At 42.5% G+C, this 20,360-nt stretch overlaps 1 protein-coding gene across 2 annotated transcripts in view; it reads left to right on the top strand.

Moving 5' to 3' along the window:
* The first annotated feature begins 274 nt into the window (after positions 1-274).
* The window catches only part of HIBADH (3-hydroxyisobutyrate dehydrogenase), a 124,270-nt gene continuing 104,184 nt past the window's right edge, over positions 275-20,360 (top strand). Inside the window, exons 1-3 of one of the 2 annotated variants that reach the window (XM_050938708.1) lie at positions 275-460; positions 10,100-10,260; positions 18,652-18,761. In XM_050938708.1, coding sequence (XP_050794665.1) covers positions 379-460; positions 10,100-10,260; positions 18,652-18,761 — 353 coding nt within the window. In that variant the 5' untranslated portion in view covers positions 275-378. The remainder of the gene's footprint in view (positions 461-10,099; positions 10,261-18,651; positions 18,762-20,360) is intronic. The other variant, XM_050938707.1, reaches the window with a different exon arrangement.

Below are 20,360 nucleotides of genomic sequence, written 5' to 3'. Positions count from 1 at the left end.
GGATAACTGAAGGCGGCACAGAGGTGGGTGGAGAAAACCTCGCCTTGTCCCCAGGTGCTCCAGCAGCAACTGCCCACGAGCGGGCGCCGCCCAGCAGAACAGCCCGGCCCTTCTCCTTCGGTTTTAGAGCAGAGAAGAGAGGCAGGCGGCTCCCCTGTCTATCATGAGTCTGGAGGCGAACGCGGCGCGTCACCGACAGGAGGATGTCCCCTCTCATTGGTGTGCGGCTGCCAAGGCCAAGCTGTGGTTGGCTATCTTGGCCGTCACTCGTCTCCTCTCTCTCCTCCCCGTCCACGGTCACAGGCAGAGAGGGCAGCCCGGGGAGGCAGGGGTGGTGTTTAAGCGGAGGTCACGCAGAGTGGAGCTCGGGGAAGCGGCATGGCAGCAGTTTTAATGCTCAGAGGCTCCGCCAGGCTGTTATACAAGCACAGGAGGGTGCGTGCTGCCAGCGTTGCAATGGGTAAGGACCCGCCTCTCCCTCTTTGCCTTGGGTGTTTTGGTGACATTTTAACAGCGCGAGCTGGGGTTGCAAGTCGTTGCCCAGTTGCGTTGAAAGGCTGAGGCCTCCTTGTTGAACCAGTCAGAGAAATGCTGCTGCTGCTGCTTCTTCCTGCCCCCCTCGCTAAATTGGCGTGAGTCACTCAAGTGACAGCAGCTCCCTAGAACTTCTTATCACGTGAAAACAGTGGAGGTGGGGTTGGGGGGGTTGCAAGCATACAGGAGCTGTACTCGGGATTTAAGTGCAGTTGGAGGACTCCCCACCCCTGACAAACTTCTAATTCTTCAGATGAAACATGCATTGGGTTTTGAAACCCCTGATAAATGTGCTTCATAGCACGAGAGGATTATCACTTGTGTTTTGCACCTTTTACAAGTATTGTGCACCCTATTAAAGCCATGTAGGTTGTAAAATTATATGAGGCTCATATCAATACTTACTTAATCTTGTGAGTACCTTAGTGTAATAAATATTTTAACATGTTTATTTAAAATATCATATGTAGAGTTTAAAACAGCCCACAGAAGTTTATGTGAAGCTAGTGACTTAAAACAGCCTGTTATTCATACCTGTAATCTGTACTCATACTTTGCTTGCTTTGTTATTTATATTTCATTATTTTTGAGCCAAAGCTGAATCCAGCAGCACTTTTTTATATTCAAGACCCTGTTACTGCATATATTTGCTTCACTTTACACACAGAGGTAGGCCAGTTGAATGCAAAGTTAAGCAAGCGTATATGCAGGTTTAGGGCCCAAATTATAACCTTTTCCCTGTCTCCGATCTTTCCTTTTAAAGGGACACTGGTGATTTAAATATCATACTTTTGTTTGAAGTTGTTCTACCTTGTGTTGCTACAAGTAACACCTCAGATTACTATAAGTGAAATAAATTGTAGAATCTTTTTCTACAGTCTTTCTAATGTTTATTTTGTGCATTTGACAGCACTTCATTTTATAGACAATTTTACTGTTCTCCTTGTGTAGCTCTGTCAGTTCCCCTTGTGTTTATTAGGGGTCTCTCGCATAGTAACAGAAGAGAAATATATGTGTATGTTTTTAAAAAAAAAAAAAGGGGGGGGGGAATGTGACTTTAAAATCACAAAATTTGACAGGGGACTCGGCAAAGGATGCACTTGAAACTACTCTATTATTTAAAAAGTATTTTTTAAGCTTCTAGTGCCTTTTCATTGATCTGTAAAATAAAAGTATAAAACAAATATCTGACTCTTAATTTTATTTTAAAATGAACTTTTAGTGGCATTGTTTTACTTTAATACCTCTCTTCCACTAGCACAATCCATTAAAGCTTTTCACACTTCTGAGTCTGACTTTTAAAAAAAGGTTTTAGTTGTTCAGGTGGAATACAGATTTATGGATGCACTTAGTCATATGTTAGTGAAGTTAAATTAAATACACAAATGGTACAGAGAATAGGTCTATCTGGTGTTTTTTGCCACAATATTATCAGTAGTAATTGTCACTATGTTTCATACTTGCTGTCTATGCTACTCATAAAGATGTTTCTGTAAAAGCTTTGAAGTAGCATTATGATTTTGTTTACTGTCTTAAACATGACAGCTTGAATGTTGTCAACACATGCAAGAGAGAGGAGATCCAGAATGCAGTTCTCCTGAAGTACCACAAAGTAACTTTAATTGTTTCTTTGAGATCTATAATCTTTGATGGGGAAGGGAGAGAACAAACCATTACTTCAGGTTTTAAGGTTGGCGCAAATATGCTTTATTTTTGCATGGAGACCCAAGAGAGCAATGACTACTGTCTGAGCTGAAATCCTGGCTCTATTGAAGTCAATGGCAAAATTTCCACTGATTTAACTGAAGCCAGGATTTCACTCTAAGGTTATGTCTACACTGCAATGTTAGCCCAGGGTTAGTGGGATTTGAGTCATCTGGCCTGTGTTAGGGAACTCTGAGCTTGAATGTCTACACTGTTTTGTTTGTTTGTTTGCTGGTTTTAACCCTGCATTAAGATTTTTCTAACCCGTGTTGAACCTGGGGTCTAGCATCCACACTGCAGCATGCAGACCTAAGTCAGACCAGCCATATCCCAGAGTCTCTTGCGCCCTCCTGAAATGTGGGTACTCTACCCTATGACTGTGATGTGCTGTGGGGAAAACTTTACTGGCCACCTTGCATGTTACAGGAAGTTTGAACAGCCTGCCAGCACAGTCTGCTGAGCAGTCATTTTGGTCTCTGTGCTCCCAGCTACTGGAGCCAGCAGCATGGAGGAGGCAACTTTTGAAGAACTTGTCTTGCTTGTGTTTTCACTCTTGTGTCAGGAACTGGCATAGCATCTGTGAGGCACCGGTGGACATTTTGGCGATGTTTTCTGCCCCACCGAAGGTACCTATTAGATTTACTGATAGAGGAGGAGGTGGTGGCAGAAGAGAAGGAAGAATAACCTGACATGGCATGATAAACTTACACTGACAGAAGCTGCTCAGTACAATTGGCATAGCCACGGATGCTCTCTACGTAGACTGGTGCTTCTGGTGCAGGGCCACAAACACAGACTGGTGGGAACACATCATCATGCAGACCTGGGATGACCAGCAGTGGGTCCAGAACTTTTGCATGAAGAAAGCTACATTTCTGGAGCTTTGTGAGCAGCTTGCTCCTACCATTCAATATTAAGAGGGACAACTGAGGTCAGCTTTGCTGGTCCAGAAGTGGGTTGCTATAAGTGTCTGGAAGCTGGCTACCCTGGACTGCTACAGGTTCATTGACAAACAATAAGCTGTGGGTAAAATGGTGGCGGAGGTATCTGAGGTGACGGGCATTAAAGATATTCTGAAGGTAACTGCTGGCTTTAAGAGAATGAGGGTTCCTAACTGTGCTGGGACCATTGATGGGTGCCAACAGTTTGCCCTCCTCAAGGAGTACATAAACTGTAAAGGGTACTACTACATTATTATGCAGATCCTCCTGGACCATAGGGACTTAGGAGTATCAGTGTGGGCTGTACTGGAAATGTTCATAATGTCAGGTTTTTTGCCGCTCAGGAATCTACATTCGTGGACAGACTGACACTATTCCCACCAAATGACATTGACATAAACAGAGTTTCTGTCCCCATCATTTTTCTGGAGGACCCTGCATACCCACTTTTGCCTTGGCTTATGAAACCATACCCTGACTTCATAAGCCCTGATAAAAGATGGGTTTAATTACTCTCTCAGCAGGTGTAGAATAGTTGTTGAATGTGCTTTTGTCAAATTAAAATCACGTTGGAGATGTCTACAGACCTATTTGGATGCCACTGTAATCAGTGCTGTCTCCTGACCAGAGATTAACCAAAAGCTGGCTGTGCTCCCATGACCACAAAGCAGCATGCTTTGCAGAAGACTTCCTCTGCTCAGTCTCCATTGCAAACCCAGGAGGCTCACTAATCAGCTTGCAGCTCAGTGATCAGAAGAGAATGGGTTAACGTTGACAGGAGCAGCTGCCATACTCCAAGGAGTGGGCGTGGCTTCCGTTTTCAATGGAGTCAATTACAGATTATTGGGATAGAGAGGACTAAGAAAGTTGGTCCATTGTGTAATACTTCTGGCAGACTCCCAGGACACGAGTCAAGTGTCTACAGTACAAAGCAGTAGGGCTCAAACCCTGGGCCCTGGCTTGACTCGTGCTTGGACCCTGGGTCAGAGCCCTGGGTTGGTGCAAAGCAGTGTAGATGCAAGGAGGGTTAGCCTTGAACCCGAGCTTAAGGGCTGTCTTATAGTGCAGTGTAGACATACCCTAGGTGCTTAAATTGATTCTGCTGCAAGCACTTGTATGTTATCATAAAGTCCCATTGACTGTGAGAAGTGTCTGCAGGACTGGGTGCCTTAAATGTAACATACAGTTGCCTGTTAAAGGCAGTGCCAGTCATCCATATGTTCTCCCCTTTTCTTTCTTTCTACACTCATATCAGTCTTGTCATCCTCCCTCATTAATTCTGGTTAGTCTAAGGGTTTGCCTGGTTTTAGAGAGGTCAGTTGATTGTAATGTCCACAGTGTCATGACTGGTTCAGTCAACTCTGACAGTTCTCCGATCTGACAGCTCCCTCAGCCAGTGAACCTCCTTAGCACACTTGCTGTGAGTTCCTTAGTGGCTTGTTTGCCAGCTGCAAGTAGCGGTTCAAACCACACTTGCATTGCTGACTTCGTACATTTGTACAGGAGGCATAAATTTAGCTAAGAGAGAAACATGTAGGGAGAGTATTTGTGGTTGTGGACATGTCTGTATGAGGGTATCGGATGGCCAAGGTGTGCAGTTCCATCTGGTAATTTCCAGATGGATGGATTGGGGTCGGGGGGAGAGAGATTGAGATTAAACTATGTAGGGTCATGATGAGGAGGGGGGAACCCTTCCTGGGAGGCACTTCTGGGATAGGACTGCTGATTGCTGAAGGAGGTATAGTGGGTTAGTGGAGAGGCTTTCTGGCAAAGTAAGAAGTTTTGCTAACTGAGGGAGTGCTGTTGTTTTTGACAAAGATGACAGCCCTCTCCCCATTCCCACTGAATCTGTGTTAGGCAGCCCTGTTGTGGACACAAACAAACCTTATATCAATTCAGGGTTGGTAACATGGACCTCCTCAATTGGTTGATAATGTGTATCTACCCAATTGGTTGGTGCTTCTGTTGGTGCCCTACAGTTGACTGAAGCACCACGAACTTTAGTGTTCTAATGCAGATTAGCTCTATTAGCCTATTGACAAGTGGGATGAAAAGAGAACAAATCCAATATAGTATTTAATCACAGAGTCAAATATGAATTGTAACATTACATGCATGTTTGGGGAAAAAAAATTTAGGAGTTTTATCTTTAAGTACAAACATTGTTTGTTAATCCTCCCAACAGCCCAGTGTCTGTAAAATAATACTTACCTTCATGAGGAAATTAAGGCAAGGGGGCATCTATGGTGGAAGTATCTTACCCATTGATCAGCAATTGCCTGTTTAATGTTAATCAAGGAACAGGCATTCAGAGATTCACTCAGTTTTATAGAATTCTTCAGCAAAACTGTGAAATCATATTTTAGTAGTACTCTTATAGACTCATTTTAAAAGAGACGTTTAAATTTATAGTCTTGAAATCCTTCTATTCTAAGGCCCTGATCCTGCAACTGAATCAGCACAGGTAGATCCTCGATGTAAACGGGCGAAAGGATCTGCTTGCACAGATTTGATTGCAGGATGAGAGTTTGTTTGTGAGTAAAATGAAGGGAAGGCCTAGCCAAGAATTTCTTCATGACAACAGAGCAATTGCAAGTATTTCAGGTATTGAGCCTGAAGACATTATAACCAAGCCAAGTTAACTTCTAATGTACGTAGGCACAATTCTGCCAGAATTAACAAAGTTGTATCTATGCTTATGCAGTCTGACCCATATGCTTAACCAATGTTTGTGGTTCTATTCCTGATAAGTGAAGGGTAGATTAACTTGGTTAGGAGCTGTGTAAAAAATTTGCACAAATAGTTTATTTGCCAAAAACTGCAGTTTGGTCAGCTCAAAACTACACCTCTACCTTGATATAACGCTGTCCTTGTACCGCGTTATGGGTGAAACCATGTTATACTGTACTTGCTTTGATCCACCAGAGTGAGCAGCTGCCCCCTCCTCCCCCAGCGCACTGCTTTACCACATTATATCCAAATCTATGTTCTATTGGGTGGTGTTATATTGAGGTAGCGGTGTATTCACAAACTGGCCCTAAACTATTTGACACAACTTTTTTTTCTTTTTTTTTTTTTTTTTTTTAATTGAGGACTCAGAAGAGGAGGAAGTGGCCTCCCTTAAAACCTTAGCACAGTGATTAGAGCAGTCATCTGGGCTGTGGGAGACCTTTCTGTTTCTCCCTTTTCCTGATGTAAAGAAGGGATTTAAATTTGAGTTTCCTCATTAGAGGCGACTGCCTCAACCACTAAGCTATGGGGTATTCTGGGGACAGGGCTTGCTCAATTTCTCCTATTGAAGCTGTTCCACTTTCTAGGACTATCTGGTCATTAGAGCAGGAACTTGAATTTGAGTCTCCAGTGTACTAGATGAGTGCCCTAACCACCAGGGTATAGGTCCATTCTTTCTCTGTTTAGCTCAGGGCAGATCTACACTGCCACTTACCTCGATATAACTTGTGTTGCTCGGGAGTGAAAAAGCCACCACCCTGAGTGACACAAATTACAGCAACCTAAGCACTGTCCGCACCAAGGCTGTCGGTGGGAGATGTTCTCCTGACCCCTGCTACCTCTGGCATTCCCCTGCAACTCCCAGCTGCCAGCTTCCATTCGCTGCAGGCAGTGTGGGAACCCCCAAGCTCCCAGCTGCCATCGGCTGTGGGAGAAACCCCAAGCTCCCGGACTTTGCAGGCAGTGGGGAACCCCCCTGCAGCTCCTGGCCATGGCGGGGTAACCCCTGAGCTCCCAGCTGCTGTAGGTCCCTGGAGCTGTGGGCGGCAGGGGCACCCCACATTCCCCAGCTGCTGCAGGCGGCTCCTAGCCCCTGTGCAGCTACCCCGCTTCTGGTGGTGTGAGGACCTGCAGATCCCCATTTTGTCACAATATTTTTAATAAAAGTCACAGACAGTTCATGGCTTCTGTGAATTTTTCTTTTTTGCCTGTAAGCTGTCCGTGACTTTTTTACTAAAAATATCCTTGACAAAATCTTAGCCTTAGTCAACAGCATAGAGACTGTCCTTGAATTTGTGGATGAGATTACCCAGAGATAATGTATAGCGGGAAAAGAGAAGGGGACTAGGGATGGAGCCCTGTGAAATCCCCACAGAAAGTTGCGGGGAGGGGGATATGAGGCAGATCCTTTGAAGGACATGCTGAAGGAGCAATTAAAAAGACAAGAGGAGAACCAAGAGAGGTCAGAATCACAGAAGCCAAGAGAGGACTAGATTTCAGGAAGGGTATTGTCAGGGGTATATGTTGGCTCTTTGTTCAGTTGTTTACTATGTTTGGCATGTTTAACGTGTTTTATAGAGATTTGCTCTTTGCATACTTGGACATATAGATAGTAGAACATGTATATAAATTATAGTGTAATCTTCTTTTTTTTGTTTTTAAACTGACTATTTATCCAGCCAGATAATTGTTGTTGGCATTTGTGGAAACCAAGGCTTAACAGCAGTCCTCTCGATACTCCTGACTTATAAAATATGATGCTAACAAAATAGTGATGTAAATAAGAGCCTGACTGTTCTTAGCTAAGAAGGCACTTTAATGTCAGAAAAAAACTTTAAAATAATTAATGAAGTGTTTTCTGAACTAAGAAAAATTCTGCTTTAAGCAATGAGACATTTCAAAGGCGAAGTATAGGATATGCAATTTTGAGTTTGGATAGTTTAATTTGAATGAGATTTTCTCTTCGTTTCAAAGAAAAATTGTCTTCTGTAACTGGCAGTGAGACCTAAAAACTGCCGTCTGCCCTAGCATTGAGCTAGGATTATTTTAATTTAGAATGATTAGAAAGGAATTATTGTACATTGGTATTTATGGGAATTATGCATTGCCTGACCTTATATACTCATACACAGTAGCTTGTGCTAAAAATGGCTGAAAACTACATTATTTTCCATTTATCCATAAACTGCCATAGCACATGGTATTAGTATATTGTACATCATGTTATATTTTTGTCATTTTTTGTATTTTATGAAAGTTGTTCCTACAGTGAAGACTTTAGCATTTTATAAATAATCTTTGTCATTGTTCAAGGGACTCATAATGTGTAGTTGAGACTTTCTCTTTCAGTGGCTTACATTTGGCCACAGACAGTAGTGGCCAGTCACCATTGATAGTGGTTTGGCAACCTATGTGAAATGAATTGGTGGTTTTCACAGAACAACAGGGTCTGGTCTATGCCCTAGCCTAACCAGTCTCTTGGGAGTAACTCCTTTAGTGTGCCGAGCCCTAGTGGTTCTCACAGTTCTGAAGGGGCAGGCCTGTGGCCTCCATGACTGGACCTTTCTGCTGTGAATTCAGCCAAGTTAGACATGTGCAGGAGGCTTGTCCTGTACCCCTTCAGGATGCAATGCTCTCAGTGAGTATTTGCAGCTACAATAGGTAGCCTTTTCAAAACAAGGTAATATATTAGTCACCTGGCATACAGAATCTGAAAGTCCTCAGGTTAGCAAAGAGAAGCAAAGGTTATAATCCATCCTGGCCAAGCCAGTGCACTCAGCCAACCAAGCTGGAATCCGTTTCTGGCTCCAGCTCTCCCCCTTTGTCCTTAATCCCAAGTGAGAGCCCTCTGTGTCTGTGAGAAGCAGCCTTTATTTCAGCCACCTGACACCTTTCCCCTTTGTTGTATGCAGTGGTGGTGTGTAGCCGTGTTGGTCCCGGGATATTAGAGAGACAAGGTGGGTGAGGTAATATCTTTTATTGGACCAACTTCTTTTGGTGAGAGAGACAAGGTTTTAAGCTACATGGAGCTCTTCCTCAGGTCTGAGAAAGGTACTCTGCGAAAGAAATCTTTCCTTAACCTCTTCTGACCTTCAAACAACCCGCCCAACCTAATTATCAGAAGCAGGCTCCCCACAGAGCAGGATATACCAACTCAGAGTGGCATCAGACCCTGCCACAATAACAGTTGCAAAACCAGCAAACATGTCTCTGCTGCAATGATCAACACCCCCCACAAAACACCTTTCGAGATCCATGGGTCTTACACATTCCTATCACAACGTGCGGTGTACCTCATCCAGTGCACTAAATGGCCAAATAACAACTATGTGGGAGAAACCAGATAATCGGTACACTCTCAGATGAATTCACACAGGAAAATGACAAAAGACAAAATGCCAAATCATCTGTGGGTGAACACTTTTCAAAAAGTAATCACTCTTTATCTGATCTATCAGTCCTCCTCTTCAAAGGATATCTGCACAACACTTTCAAAAGACAAGCCTGGGCGTTTAAATTCATAACTTTTGCTAGATGCTATGTACCATTGTCTTAAAAAAGACACTGGATTTATGATTTATTAAAACAATCTGTAATCCACTAACTCCTCTTTTTGTCCTGTGACTATAGGGGTGTTAACCGACCATGCCACCTTGAACAGTCCTTTAGAATATATGCTAACTACTTAAGCTGTGACCTTATACTTAGCTGTGACACTCAATACCTTTCCCAGGCCTGAGGAAGAGCTCTGTATAGCATGAAAGCTTGTCTCTTTCACCAACAGAAGTTGGTCCAATAAAAGCTATTACCTCATCCACCTTATCTGTTCTGTGGCTGAATGGGATTCCTGTCTCCAGGGTTATTGATTAGGTATCATTCATTAAGATTCAATTAAAAAATGTCCAATATTTAAGCTGGAGAAATGTTTTTAAAATTAAATTAAAATGTAAAATTGCTTTGTCTCAGATTGAGATTATATTGGTAAAAAGTAATGGGACACTGTTTACGGTTTACCTGAATAGGATTTAAATCTGTCCACTTAATGAAATTTAAATATAACTGGGTTTGAAGTTACTCCTCTTCCCCCCCCCCCATGTTTAAATGATGCCAGCTAAATTGCTCACTAGATCTTACTCTTTATGTTTTAAGGTGTATTTCTCCAGAATATTCATTTATTGTATTGAAATCAGTGTGTTCTAGGGCAATGGCCTCCAAAACCCCAGTTGGATTCATTGGGCTTGGTAACATGGGAAATCCAATGGCAAAAAACCTGGTAAAACACGGATATCCTGTTGTTGCATTTGATATATTCCCAGAAGCTTGCAAAGAATTTCAAGACTCAGGGGCACAGGTATAGTAACCAACTTTCTTTATTTTAATGTTAACTGTGCATTTGTTAAAATGATTTTCCTTCTTAAATGTTCTGACTTTAGTACACATCACTTAGTGATGTGATTATTTATTTTGATGTGTTATAGTGGGAGAAAAAGGAGAGAAGGAAAGTAAATGATGGATATGTGTTGCTAATTATAAAGCTAATATGCTGTTCTTCTCCCTCTCCCCACCTTGCACTTGTACAGCCTGTGATAGGCTGACCCTGTTGCAGTCAATGGCAATACTCTCGTTGCTTTTTAATGGGCCCTGGATTCTAACCACTATCCTGCATGATTGTATGGTTTACACTTCAGAGCAAGTGTCAGATTTAAAAATTACAGGGCTCTAATAGTCTTGGCACTTACCCATTATTTGTAGGCGGATTAATGGGCACAGAAGAGCTAAAGATAAAAGATATTGCTAGAGTAAGTGGAAATCAGAACAGAAATAATATTGTGGCTACTCAGCATGTGATATGATGAATAGTGGGGGAAAAATATTCAGCAGTTATAAGGGAAGTGTGAGTAGGTGTAGGGAATACAGTTCTAACTAAAGATCTTTAATTCTTAGAGCTGATTGTAATTGTATTCTTAAATAGTGAAAGTTACTATCAAGATGTTCTGCGGGGCAGAACACTCTAGTAATTGAACATCTAATTCCATCTGGTTTTGAATAATTTAAAGCTAAAAGCCTATAAGTGGATCAGTAACCTTTACAGCCTGTTTCTTGGCTTTTATTATTTTTGTTTTGTGATAGCACATAGGAACCCTATGCATGGAGCAGGGCACTATTGTACTAGGTACTATACAAACACACAACAACAAAAAAGACTTTGTAGTTGATTGTATTCTGGATATCCTTTGTTCAATGGGACATGTCAAGGCTGACCATTCATACAGTTCATTGTAATAGAATCCTTGGCATCAGCTGCAAGACTTAACGTGAGATATTAAGTGACTTGAAAGGTGAGCAGAAATGCTTTTAAAAGTAAGTAAAGCCAAAAGCCTGTTTATGCTCCTGAACACTGTATTTGAGACTATAAATATAAATAACACACTTTAAAAAAACCCTTGAAAATAATTTCCTCCTTTTCTTCCATAGGTGTAAATCCTACACCAGCAGTTTTTGCAGGACATGGAAACTTGAGTTCAGGGGGCCTTGTAGAAGCTATTGCAAAAGGAACATTGAGTGGCGAGGGCTGCTTTTCCTTTGATCTGGGGTGTGGGGTAGAACCAGTAGGAGTGCCAGAGAAGAGAGCAGGGAGCCGTGAAGGCTGTCAAATATCTGTGTTCACTGCCGGTGGTTCCTGCTTCTGCTAGGAACTGTTCAGTGGGGAGGGGATGCTGTGTCTTTGCCTGTCCGCTGCCTCATTCCCCAATTACTACAGTAGTCTCGGAAGCAGTCAACTGGGGAAGCAACATACGTAGGAAATAGGGTGGCCAATTACGCATCCCCAAAATACTGGATGTTCCACTGCTTCCAGGAATGTCACACTGCTGGGGTACATGTGAGGTCATGCTGGTTGGGGGCAGAGCAGTGCTCTCTTCAAAATGGTGTCCCTGGTTGTCTGTGCTACCAGACAAAATCAGATGTGGTTTTGTTTCATTACCAGACATGGGACATGTATTACAAAAGCAGGACTGTGTGGTTTAAAACTGGATGAATGGCCTACCTAGCAGGAAGGTGGCCACCTTCCTGCTTGTGATGAATAGCAGGTAGTAACAGCCTCTTTTTCTAAACACAGGTACCTGTAGTAGAGGGTGAAAGGCAGATAGGTAAGGAAAAGGGCGGAGGCATCTGAGTGTAGGGGAGGAGCTACAAGAGACTTGGGGAAAAGTGCTCTGAGGCAGGATGGCTTAGGATGGGCTTCTGTGATGGGTGGCAGAAGGAGTAATCACAGGAAAAGGCATATTTCAGAATGATTTAGAGGTGACCCAGTTGTGGGAATTTGGAAGTCTATCCAATTATGACTCCTTTTACGTACCTTCTAGGACCTGCATTTGTAGGGGGTGTTCACTAAAATAGTTGAAGATGCTAGAGGCTCATCAAAAAGCCTAAAAAAATTGAGTTTTCCGTGCTGTTTTGGGTATATGCAATGGTGTCAGCCTTGCAGGAGAAACACAGAACTGTGAATTGAGTTATAATAGTAAATTTTTTTTTAAATTATTAAACAAGAACTTTAGAAGGGATGCAAACCTCCATGCTTCTGGGCATCAACCAACTTACAACCATTGGCTGTTGTTATATGATAACCAAACCCCAGTAAAGTTTCCTTCTAACTGCCTACTTCTGCAGAGTTTCTTCCAAAACATCTGGCACTGGCCACTGTTGGAGGCAGAATCTAAACTAGGTGGGCCACTACTCTGCTCCAGTATGGCAATTCCTATGTTGACAGTTTTTGTTTTTAAATTAACTCTTACAGTATTTACTTGTACTTTTTAAAGTAAAGCAAGTATTCCCAATTACTTACAACTTTAAACATTTTTGATTTCTTTCAAAGTATTTTAGTTAACTTCTGACAGTGCAAATACTAAATGAGATGTATACTGCCAATAGAAGTGGTTTGTGCTGGAAATATTATGCAGATTTATTTCAGTGTCTGAGGGACAAGTGTGATGGTTTCCCCTCTTTTTAAAATAGCAAAAAATCTTTTAGATATGTGAAGATGCTGTCCACTCTTCATGATTGTGCATAATTTTCCTCTTCGCATTCTTTTCTGGATTTAAAGGAATGTAATTGAATAACTATTTCACATATACACATGGCCAGTAGACTTCCAGCTTTTCTGAGGCTTGGTACAGTTTCTCCTGTCAGATCCTATGCATTCTAGAGCTTTCTCCGTCAGAAGTATTTGATGAATTCTTGTCTTAGACTGCAAACTCTGAGACAGGGACCATCTTTGGGTTCTGTATTTGCATAGCACCTTGCACAGTGGGGTCGTGATCCATGAGTATGGCTCTTAGGCACTATGATAAATAATAATAGATTAGTGGCACTTGTGTTTCCCACTATTTTTGAAAAAAGAAGGCTTTTCCATGGACAGAATAAATAAGCACCTATAGAAAGAAATATTGTTCATCTGTTTTCTATACCTCTGTCTATCCGAATACAGGCTCTGTTTGCACAGGAAATATGTATGACTGGACCAGTTCTAAAACTTACTCAGGTTTTTCTGGATAGTGTGAATGGGGAAAAAGTTTTAGTTTTGGATTTTTATTTATTTATTGGGGGCGAGGTGTTTTTACTGTATCAGACTGTCTTAACGCAGCTTTGTTCTGCAACCATAACATCCAGGTAAACTATTAAACTGAAGTGATTTTAACTTATGTACCCAATACAGTGTAGATAGTGACTTTATAATATCTGTAAAAGGATGGAAATAGGCTGCTTAATTTTCAGCTGTACAATCAATCAGTATAAATAACTGATATTTTCACCCCTATCAGTAGGATTGCCAACCCTCCTGGTTTCAGGCCCTATCTCCTTGGAGGCTACTGAAGCCAAACCGGGAGATTTTAGGCCACTGAAAGTCTGGTGGTGCTGCAGGGCTAAGGCAGGTTCTCTGCCTGCCCAGGTCCCGTGATGCTCCTGGAAGCAGCCGGCACATCCCCGTGACTGGTGGCAGAGGGGGTGGGGGATCTCTGTGCACTGCTCTCCCCCCCCAGCGCTGACTCCGCATCTCCTGTCGGCCAGGAAGTGTGGCCAATGGGAGCTGTGGGATTGGCTCCTATTAGTGCGGGCAGCACATGGAGCCACCTGCCCCTGTCTGCTCCAGGTGCTGCAGAGATGTGCTGACTGCTTCTGGAATGGTGTGGGGAGCCCCCTGGCCCCGCTTACCTTGGGCGGCTCCTGGTCCATGGCACAGTGGGCTCTGTCCCCGCAGCTCCCCTTGGCTGCAATTCCAGGCCAATGGGAACTGTGGCATTGGTGCTCAGAGTGGGGGCAGCACATGGAGTCCCCTGCCCCCCCCAGGGGCTGCAGAGGCATGCTGGCCACTTCCAGGAGTGACGTGGAGCCTGGACAGGCAGGGAGCCTGCGTTAGCCCTGCTGCGCTGCGACCTGGGAGCCGCCTGAAGTAAGCACCTCCCAGCCTAAGCCTGCATCCCTCACCCATTCTGCACCCCAGCCCTGAGCCCCATCTTGCACCCAACTTGCTCACAGAGCCTGCACCCCGCATTCCCTCCCACACTCCAGTCTCCTGCCCCAGCCAGGAGTCCCCTCCAGCACTCAAACTCCTTCCCAGGGCTTGTACCCCGCACCCCCTCCTGCACTCCAACCTCCCTGCCCCAGGCTCAGCCCAGAGTCCCCTCCTACACTCCAACCTGCTGCCCCAGCCCAGTGAAAGTGAGTGAGGGTGGGGGAGAGCAAGCGATTGAGGGATGCGGGATGGGACTCTGGGGAGGGGCAGGGCAAGGGTGTTTTGGGTTTGTGTGATTAAACAGTTGTCAACCCTACATGTCAGAAAACTGGAAATAGTTATTTAAAATAAGAAGATGCATGCAAGTCCAGATTAAAATTCTGGCATAGCCCCCACTTATGTGATGGCTCTCATCTGGACTAGCACCGGGGATTGAATTGGAGACCCCCCAGAACTAAAAGCATGAGTTTCTACATCTTGAAGTAAAGAAGGAAAGACTGAAAGACTCCCATCATCTGGGGATTGGGCACAGAGGGAACACATCCTACATACTAATCAGTAGTAAGCCTTGCTGCTGATATTACTTCATTCATTCTACCTAGTGTCAATTTTGTCTTTTGGAACCTGTCTACCTCCTTTCACCTTTTGCAACTTTGTCTTACCGCTCAGCAGATACTGTATTCTGTATTTGAAACAAAAAGGGGAAAAAAGTTAATTATTCGTTTGGGTAAACCCAGCTACCTAAACTGTCCCATTTTTCCTCTTTCAACTTCTCTCTCATGGTCACTGTTTAAAAGCAAGGAAAAAGCCTACCATCCTAAATAAAAGGCGATGGGCTCTTTTTGAGGTTTAGAGCGTCATAAATACATTGTGTATATGAGAGTTATATTTATATGTCCTTTTATGTGTTTACTTATTGTGTAAACTCATAGATATCCCTTGTGTAGGGACGGTTGGACTGGTTTAGGGTCAAATAAACATGGACCCATATTTTCATTTTTAACCAAACTTTTTTTCCCCTTAACATTAACAGTGCCTTGTGATGTGGAAAGCCTTAATTAATTTTTTTTTTTAAAAAAGGTCTAAAAAGCAAATCTCTTATTTTATGCTTTGTGATTCAGAGTTTATATGGAAATAGACAATCATACTATCAAGGATATTCTTTCACATGAATATGTGATATTTAGGCTCTTGAATAGATGAAAAAATTATAAAAGATCTCCCTTCACCTTATTCCTGCAAGTGATCCTACTATAATCAAAAGAACTACTTTTGTGAGTAAAGTAAGCAGGATTGGAACCCTAATGGTTTAGGATTGGCTGAAAGATTAAAAATTGTGTTTCACAGTCTTTGTTAACACGTTCGCTAACTCAAAAACGAAGATGATTGGATGTGAAAGAAAAGAGACAAAAGTATTTTATCTTTACTGTTGTATCTCTTTTTCAAACTTGCAACTTCAGTTTTTAAAGAAATTTGAAGGCACACAGAAATATTATTAGAAAGCATGGAAAAACCTTATGGATGAAATTTTGCCCCCCCCCCCCACTGAAATCAACGGGAGTTCTGCCATTGACTTCAATGGGGCCATGATTTCACCTGCAGTGTGTGTATTTTGTCTCCTGAAGATGCCATATCTCTGACAAAGCATGCTGTGGATGGTCAGCAGGAGCAGCGCCAGGGTTTTTGGCGCCCTAGGTGGGGGGGTCCTTCCGCGCTCCAGTTTGGCGGCGGGAGGGGTCCTTCCGCACTCCCAGTCTTCGGGGCACTTCAGCTGCGGGTCTTGGAGCAAGTGAAGGACCTGCCGCCAAACTGCCGCCGAAGACCTGGAGTGCAGAAGGACCTCCCGCCGCCGAATTGCCGCCGAGGGCCGCAAAATGCCACCCTCCCAAATCCTGGCATCCTAGGCAACCGCCTAGGTCGCCTAAATGGAAGTGCCAGCCCTGATGGTCAGTCTGATATCTTTTGTAACAGCTCAATAATTACCAGGGTGGACATGTTTGAAACCTGTATAGCAGTTTCCGGAGAGGGGCATTTGAACCGTTAACTTTTTACTTAAAAACAAAAACGGTTGTCAGAAATGCATCATTTTGACTGTGCTTCTTTTTTTTTTCTTCCTTTGTAACAAATCCTTTCTGTTCATTGTTGCTGTAACTGTGCCAAGTAAAATGTGAGATTGTTGTTGTGGTCAGCAAATAGACTGTTGCCTTTGGACACCAAAACGTATTCATTTTTAGGTTTGGTGGCTTTGGCTGATTTTTAATGTTGCAACACTTCTCCAAAGATTAATTTCCATCCAGTCTGTCTTTGTGATGTAAGAAGCCTCCTACTATGAAAAAGGGAGTTAATGTATTGAAAATAAGCACAAGTCTCTTAGAACTTATTTTAAAACGTCTTTTCTCTCTATACACTTAAAATAATTTTATTAGCAGTTATCAACTGAATTCAATATTTAAATTGTGAATATTTTTTTAACGTTTTTTGCAATGTTTCAAATGAATACAATGACTCAAATTGTAGCAATGAAGTTTGTGTCATTTTTTCTCTGTCTTTTATGTGGTTTTGACTTTTATTGTTGTCTGAACTTGTGTTTTTAAGTGTGTGATACGTCCGTTATTTTTCTCATGTTGCTTTTCTCAAAACACAACTCTTAAGTTCCATCAGTAAGAAACTTTTCATGTAATAAATTGTATTTTGAGGTTAGACTATACGAATGCAGCTATACTTATGTTAACTTATACATTGATATTATGACCTATTATAATCAAGCATATCTGTGCTGTAAATTTGATTTTTAATTAAATTTATTCTTGCATGCTGTAGAAAAATTAAAGTATAATTTTATTTTCCTAATCTCTCATCTTGTCAAGTTTATTTTATTTTGCTTGCTGTCCTTAATAGGTAGAAGATATTTAGTGTGTTGCTTGTCCTTCGGAATATTTTACTTTTTCTCTGCAGCATGTGTTATGGTTTGCTTAGTCATCTGGGCATATCTCGCCAATCAATTTCCTGTTATTTCAGGGGCCTCGGATATTGGTAGCACCTTAGTCTCTCCTATCCTCTGCCTGTGGCACACAACAGCTTAGGGCTAGTTTACACTTAAAATGCTGCAGAAGCACTGCTGTAGCGCTTCAGTGAAAACGCTGCATATGCCAGTGAGGGGGGTTCTTCTGTCGGTGTAGGTAAACCACCTCCCCAGGAGGCAGTAGCTAGCTTAACATTGTGGGTTAGGTCTCAGTGGCATAATTATGACCCAATATAACCAGGCTTTTATCTCTTGAGGACTAAAGTCATGGAGGTGCATATAGAGCTATTGGGGTGAAATTTAGTGGCTCATGATGTAGAGGTGGTCAGACTACATGATCTGATGGTCCCTTCTGGCCTTAAATTCTGTGTCACTCCAGGAATTACACTTCCCGTGACAGTCTTGTCCAGGCTGGTCTAGTCATTCTAATAGGTCTCTGTTTCTAATTTCTAATAATGTATATTGTTGTTGGCTGCATTTACCTGTTCACTTGACTTCATTTGTAGGCGACAATATGATTATGGCAAGGTGGAAACAAAAAGTCTGAAGATTTCATTCTTTTCACTGTGTGTATCAATTGTGCTGTTGCAGTAATTTAAGATTGGCTAGGATGGCTTTGCTGTCAGAACTTTTCCAGGACCAACTGCTCTTTTTACAGAGGGCCTTGGCCTTTGGAAACCTCCCTGGCAGTCAGCCAGAACACGCATAATGCTGCCAATATGTTCCTGCTGGCAGCATTGGTTAGCTTTAAAGCTAACCGCAGTATGTTGATCTAAAATTAAATACATCTGTGGAAAGGGGGGGTCTTTTCCTGTCCCTCCCAGTATCTATAGAAGGGACCTAGGGGCAGTCATCCATGTGGGACTAATTCTCTGGTATTATGGGACCACCCCAGAGACAGTGTGGAGATGCATTTTGCATAGATGGCCTTGTGTTTGCAGTAGATCATTAGATAGCCCTCAGTCTTGGAGGATCCTTGGATAGCATGATGATCACACCCCGGGATGGAGAATTTGGAGGAATCTCTGTGACAGGATCCTCATCAAATTTTTCTCCCTGTGTCACTAGAGCTTGTCTAATGGTGTGGTCTGTTTCCTGTGTTTTCATTTTTGTCTAGCTGTTAAGTGTGGTGCTTTACAAGTCATTAAAGAAGATGTATTTTCTTTCTGTCTTTCAACAGCAGCTATATTTATTTATTTATTTTAAAGGTAATGGATTCCCCAGCAGATGTAGCAGAAAGAGCAGACAGGATTATTACTATGCTACCTTCCAGCCCCAATGCCGTAGAAGTTTACACAGGAGCAAATGGAATTCTAAAGTAAGAATTTGCTCTATGCTAATTAGTTGCCATTTATGATCAAGACAATATTGATTTTTATCAAGTGATTTTTCTATTGTTTTAACTAAATTCTATGCCAGATATGCATTTAACTGACTGGTTGTTTTTCGCTAAATGTAGGATTCTTTCAATAGTAAATATTGGTTAAATGTCATTGACTAAAATAAATCTTGTGCTCATAAAAGATAACTTTATCTGTGAAGTTTTAGGAGGGACACAATTTAAACTTCATGTTTTTCTAAAAAGTAGTACATATTCCTATTAATATTAAACCTGTAAAAACAGCTATGTATCCATAAGTACACCAGGTAAAGTGTAAAAGGATTTACTCTGCTCCTCTTATTGGGTATTTGGGAAATACCTTTGAAAATATGCATATCATTTCAACTGTGCCTTGAAGATGTTAACATTTGGAGCCAGATTCTCAGCTGTTGTAAATCAGCACAGCTCCATCTGTCCTTCTGGTTCACCTATACTCCAATTCATAATCAGATGGCACTCCATTAGGAAAACTCTACTCCCTAATTCATGTGTGGACAAATCAGGGCTTTACCATTCAGGAATGCTCCAACATGTTGGTATACAAAGCTCTAGGCAGTCACTGAGATGTTGTTGCTTCCTAATCCATTTAGAGTTTTAAAGAGAAGGACCAGCACCTTCAAATGAATCGGACATTGTAATTATAGCTGGTCGGGTTCGGAGCACTGGTATGATCTGTTTTAATCAGGAGTTTGGCTGCTACATGCATAACTCTCTGAAGTTATTGGGTGGCCTTTAGGATCTTCCCCAGGTAGAATTAATTGAAATTGTCTCATTTGGTGGTAGTTTGCTTATAGGTGACCATAGTTAGCTCTGCATCTGATAGGAAGACCCAGAGTCTCTTGGCTAGCCAAAGGCACTTCTGGCCATTGCTGCAATGAAAACATCAAGGATTAGCATAATCCCTAGCAGAATTCCAAGCTTCTGCACCATTTTGATTGGTGGGGGAAACCCTTGGTGTGTGAGGGCAGGGGCGGGAAGGGGTGAGTTCTAGCCAGCTCCTTGAGGTTCTTCCTTTTTCTGATCAGTACCTCAATCTTGTTTTGTTTTGAGCTTGAACCAGCTATTTTCACCTAGGCCCTCAGTTTTGTCAGGCATTTTAACATGAATAGAGAATCATTGCTCTACACATGTTGAAGGAAGAGTGCTTGTCTAATATTGATGATATTAGAGTCCATAGGATATCTGTGCTGCATCTACACTTGCAACTGTACATGGTTAGATGTGCAGTGTTGTGTGATAACCCTCCCCACTCCCTTGTCTATATCTGAAGACCTGAAGCACGTTCCTGAAGGAGAGTGCACAGCAAGAAAGCTAACACGCATGAGGGATGTGGGTATATACATGGCTCTGCTGTGGCATGGCCCATACGTGTTCTACAGTGCAGTATGGACAGGAAAAAGGGGCATGTACAAGGTCACGAGTCTCAATAGTCCTTCAGGGCCATTCCCACAATGTACTGATCCCTTTGCTGCCAGACCCTTATTTCCGTTTGCCACCATTAGTAGCAGCCTGCGCTGAGCACTTCAGAACAGTTTT

The sequence above is a fragment of the Gopherus flavomarginatus genome, chromosome 2, assembly GCF_025201925.1.
Source record: "Gopherus flavomarginatus isolate rGopFla2 chromosome 2, rGopFla2.mat.asm, whole genome shotgun sequence".
Classification (NCBI taxonomy): Eukaryota; Metazoa; Chordata; order Testudines; family Testudinidae; genus Gopherus; species Gopherus flavomarginatus.
The sequence above is the reverse complement of the archived record's forward strand: the minus strand, read 5'-3'. Positions and strand labels throughout refer to the sequence as shown.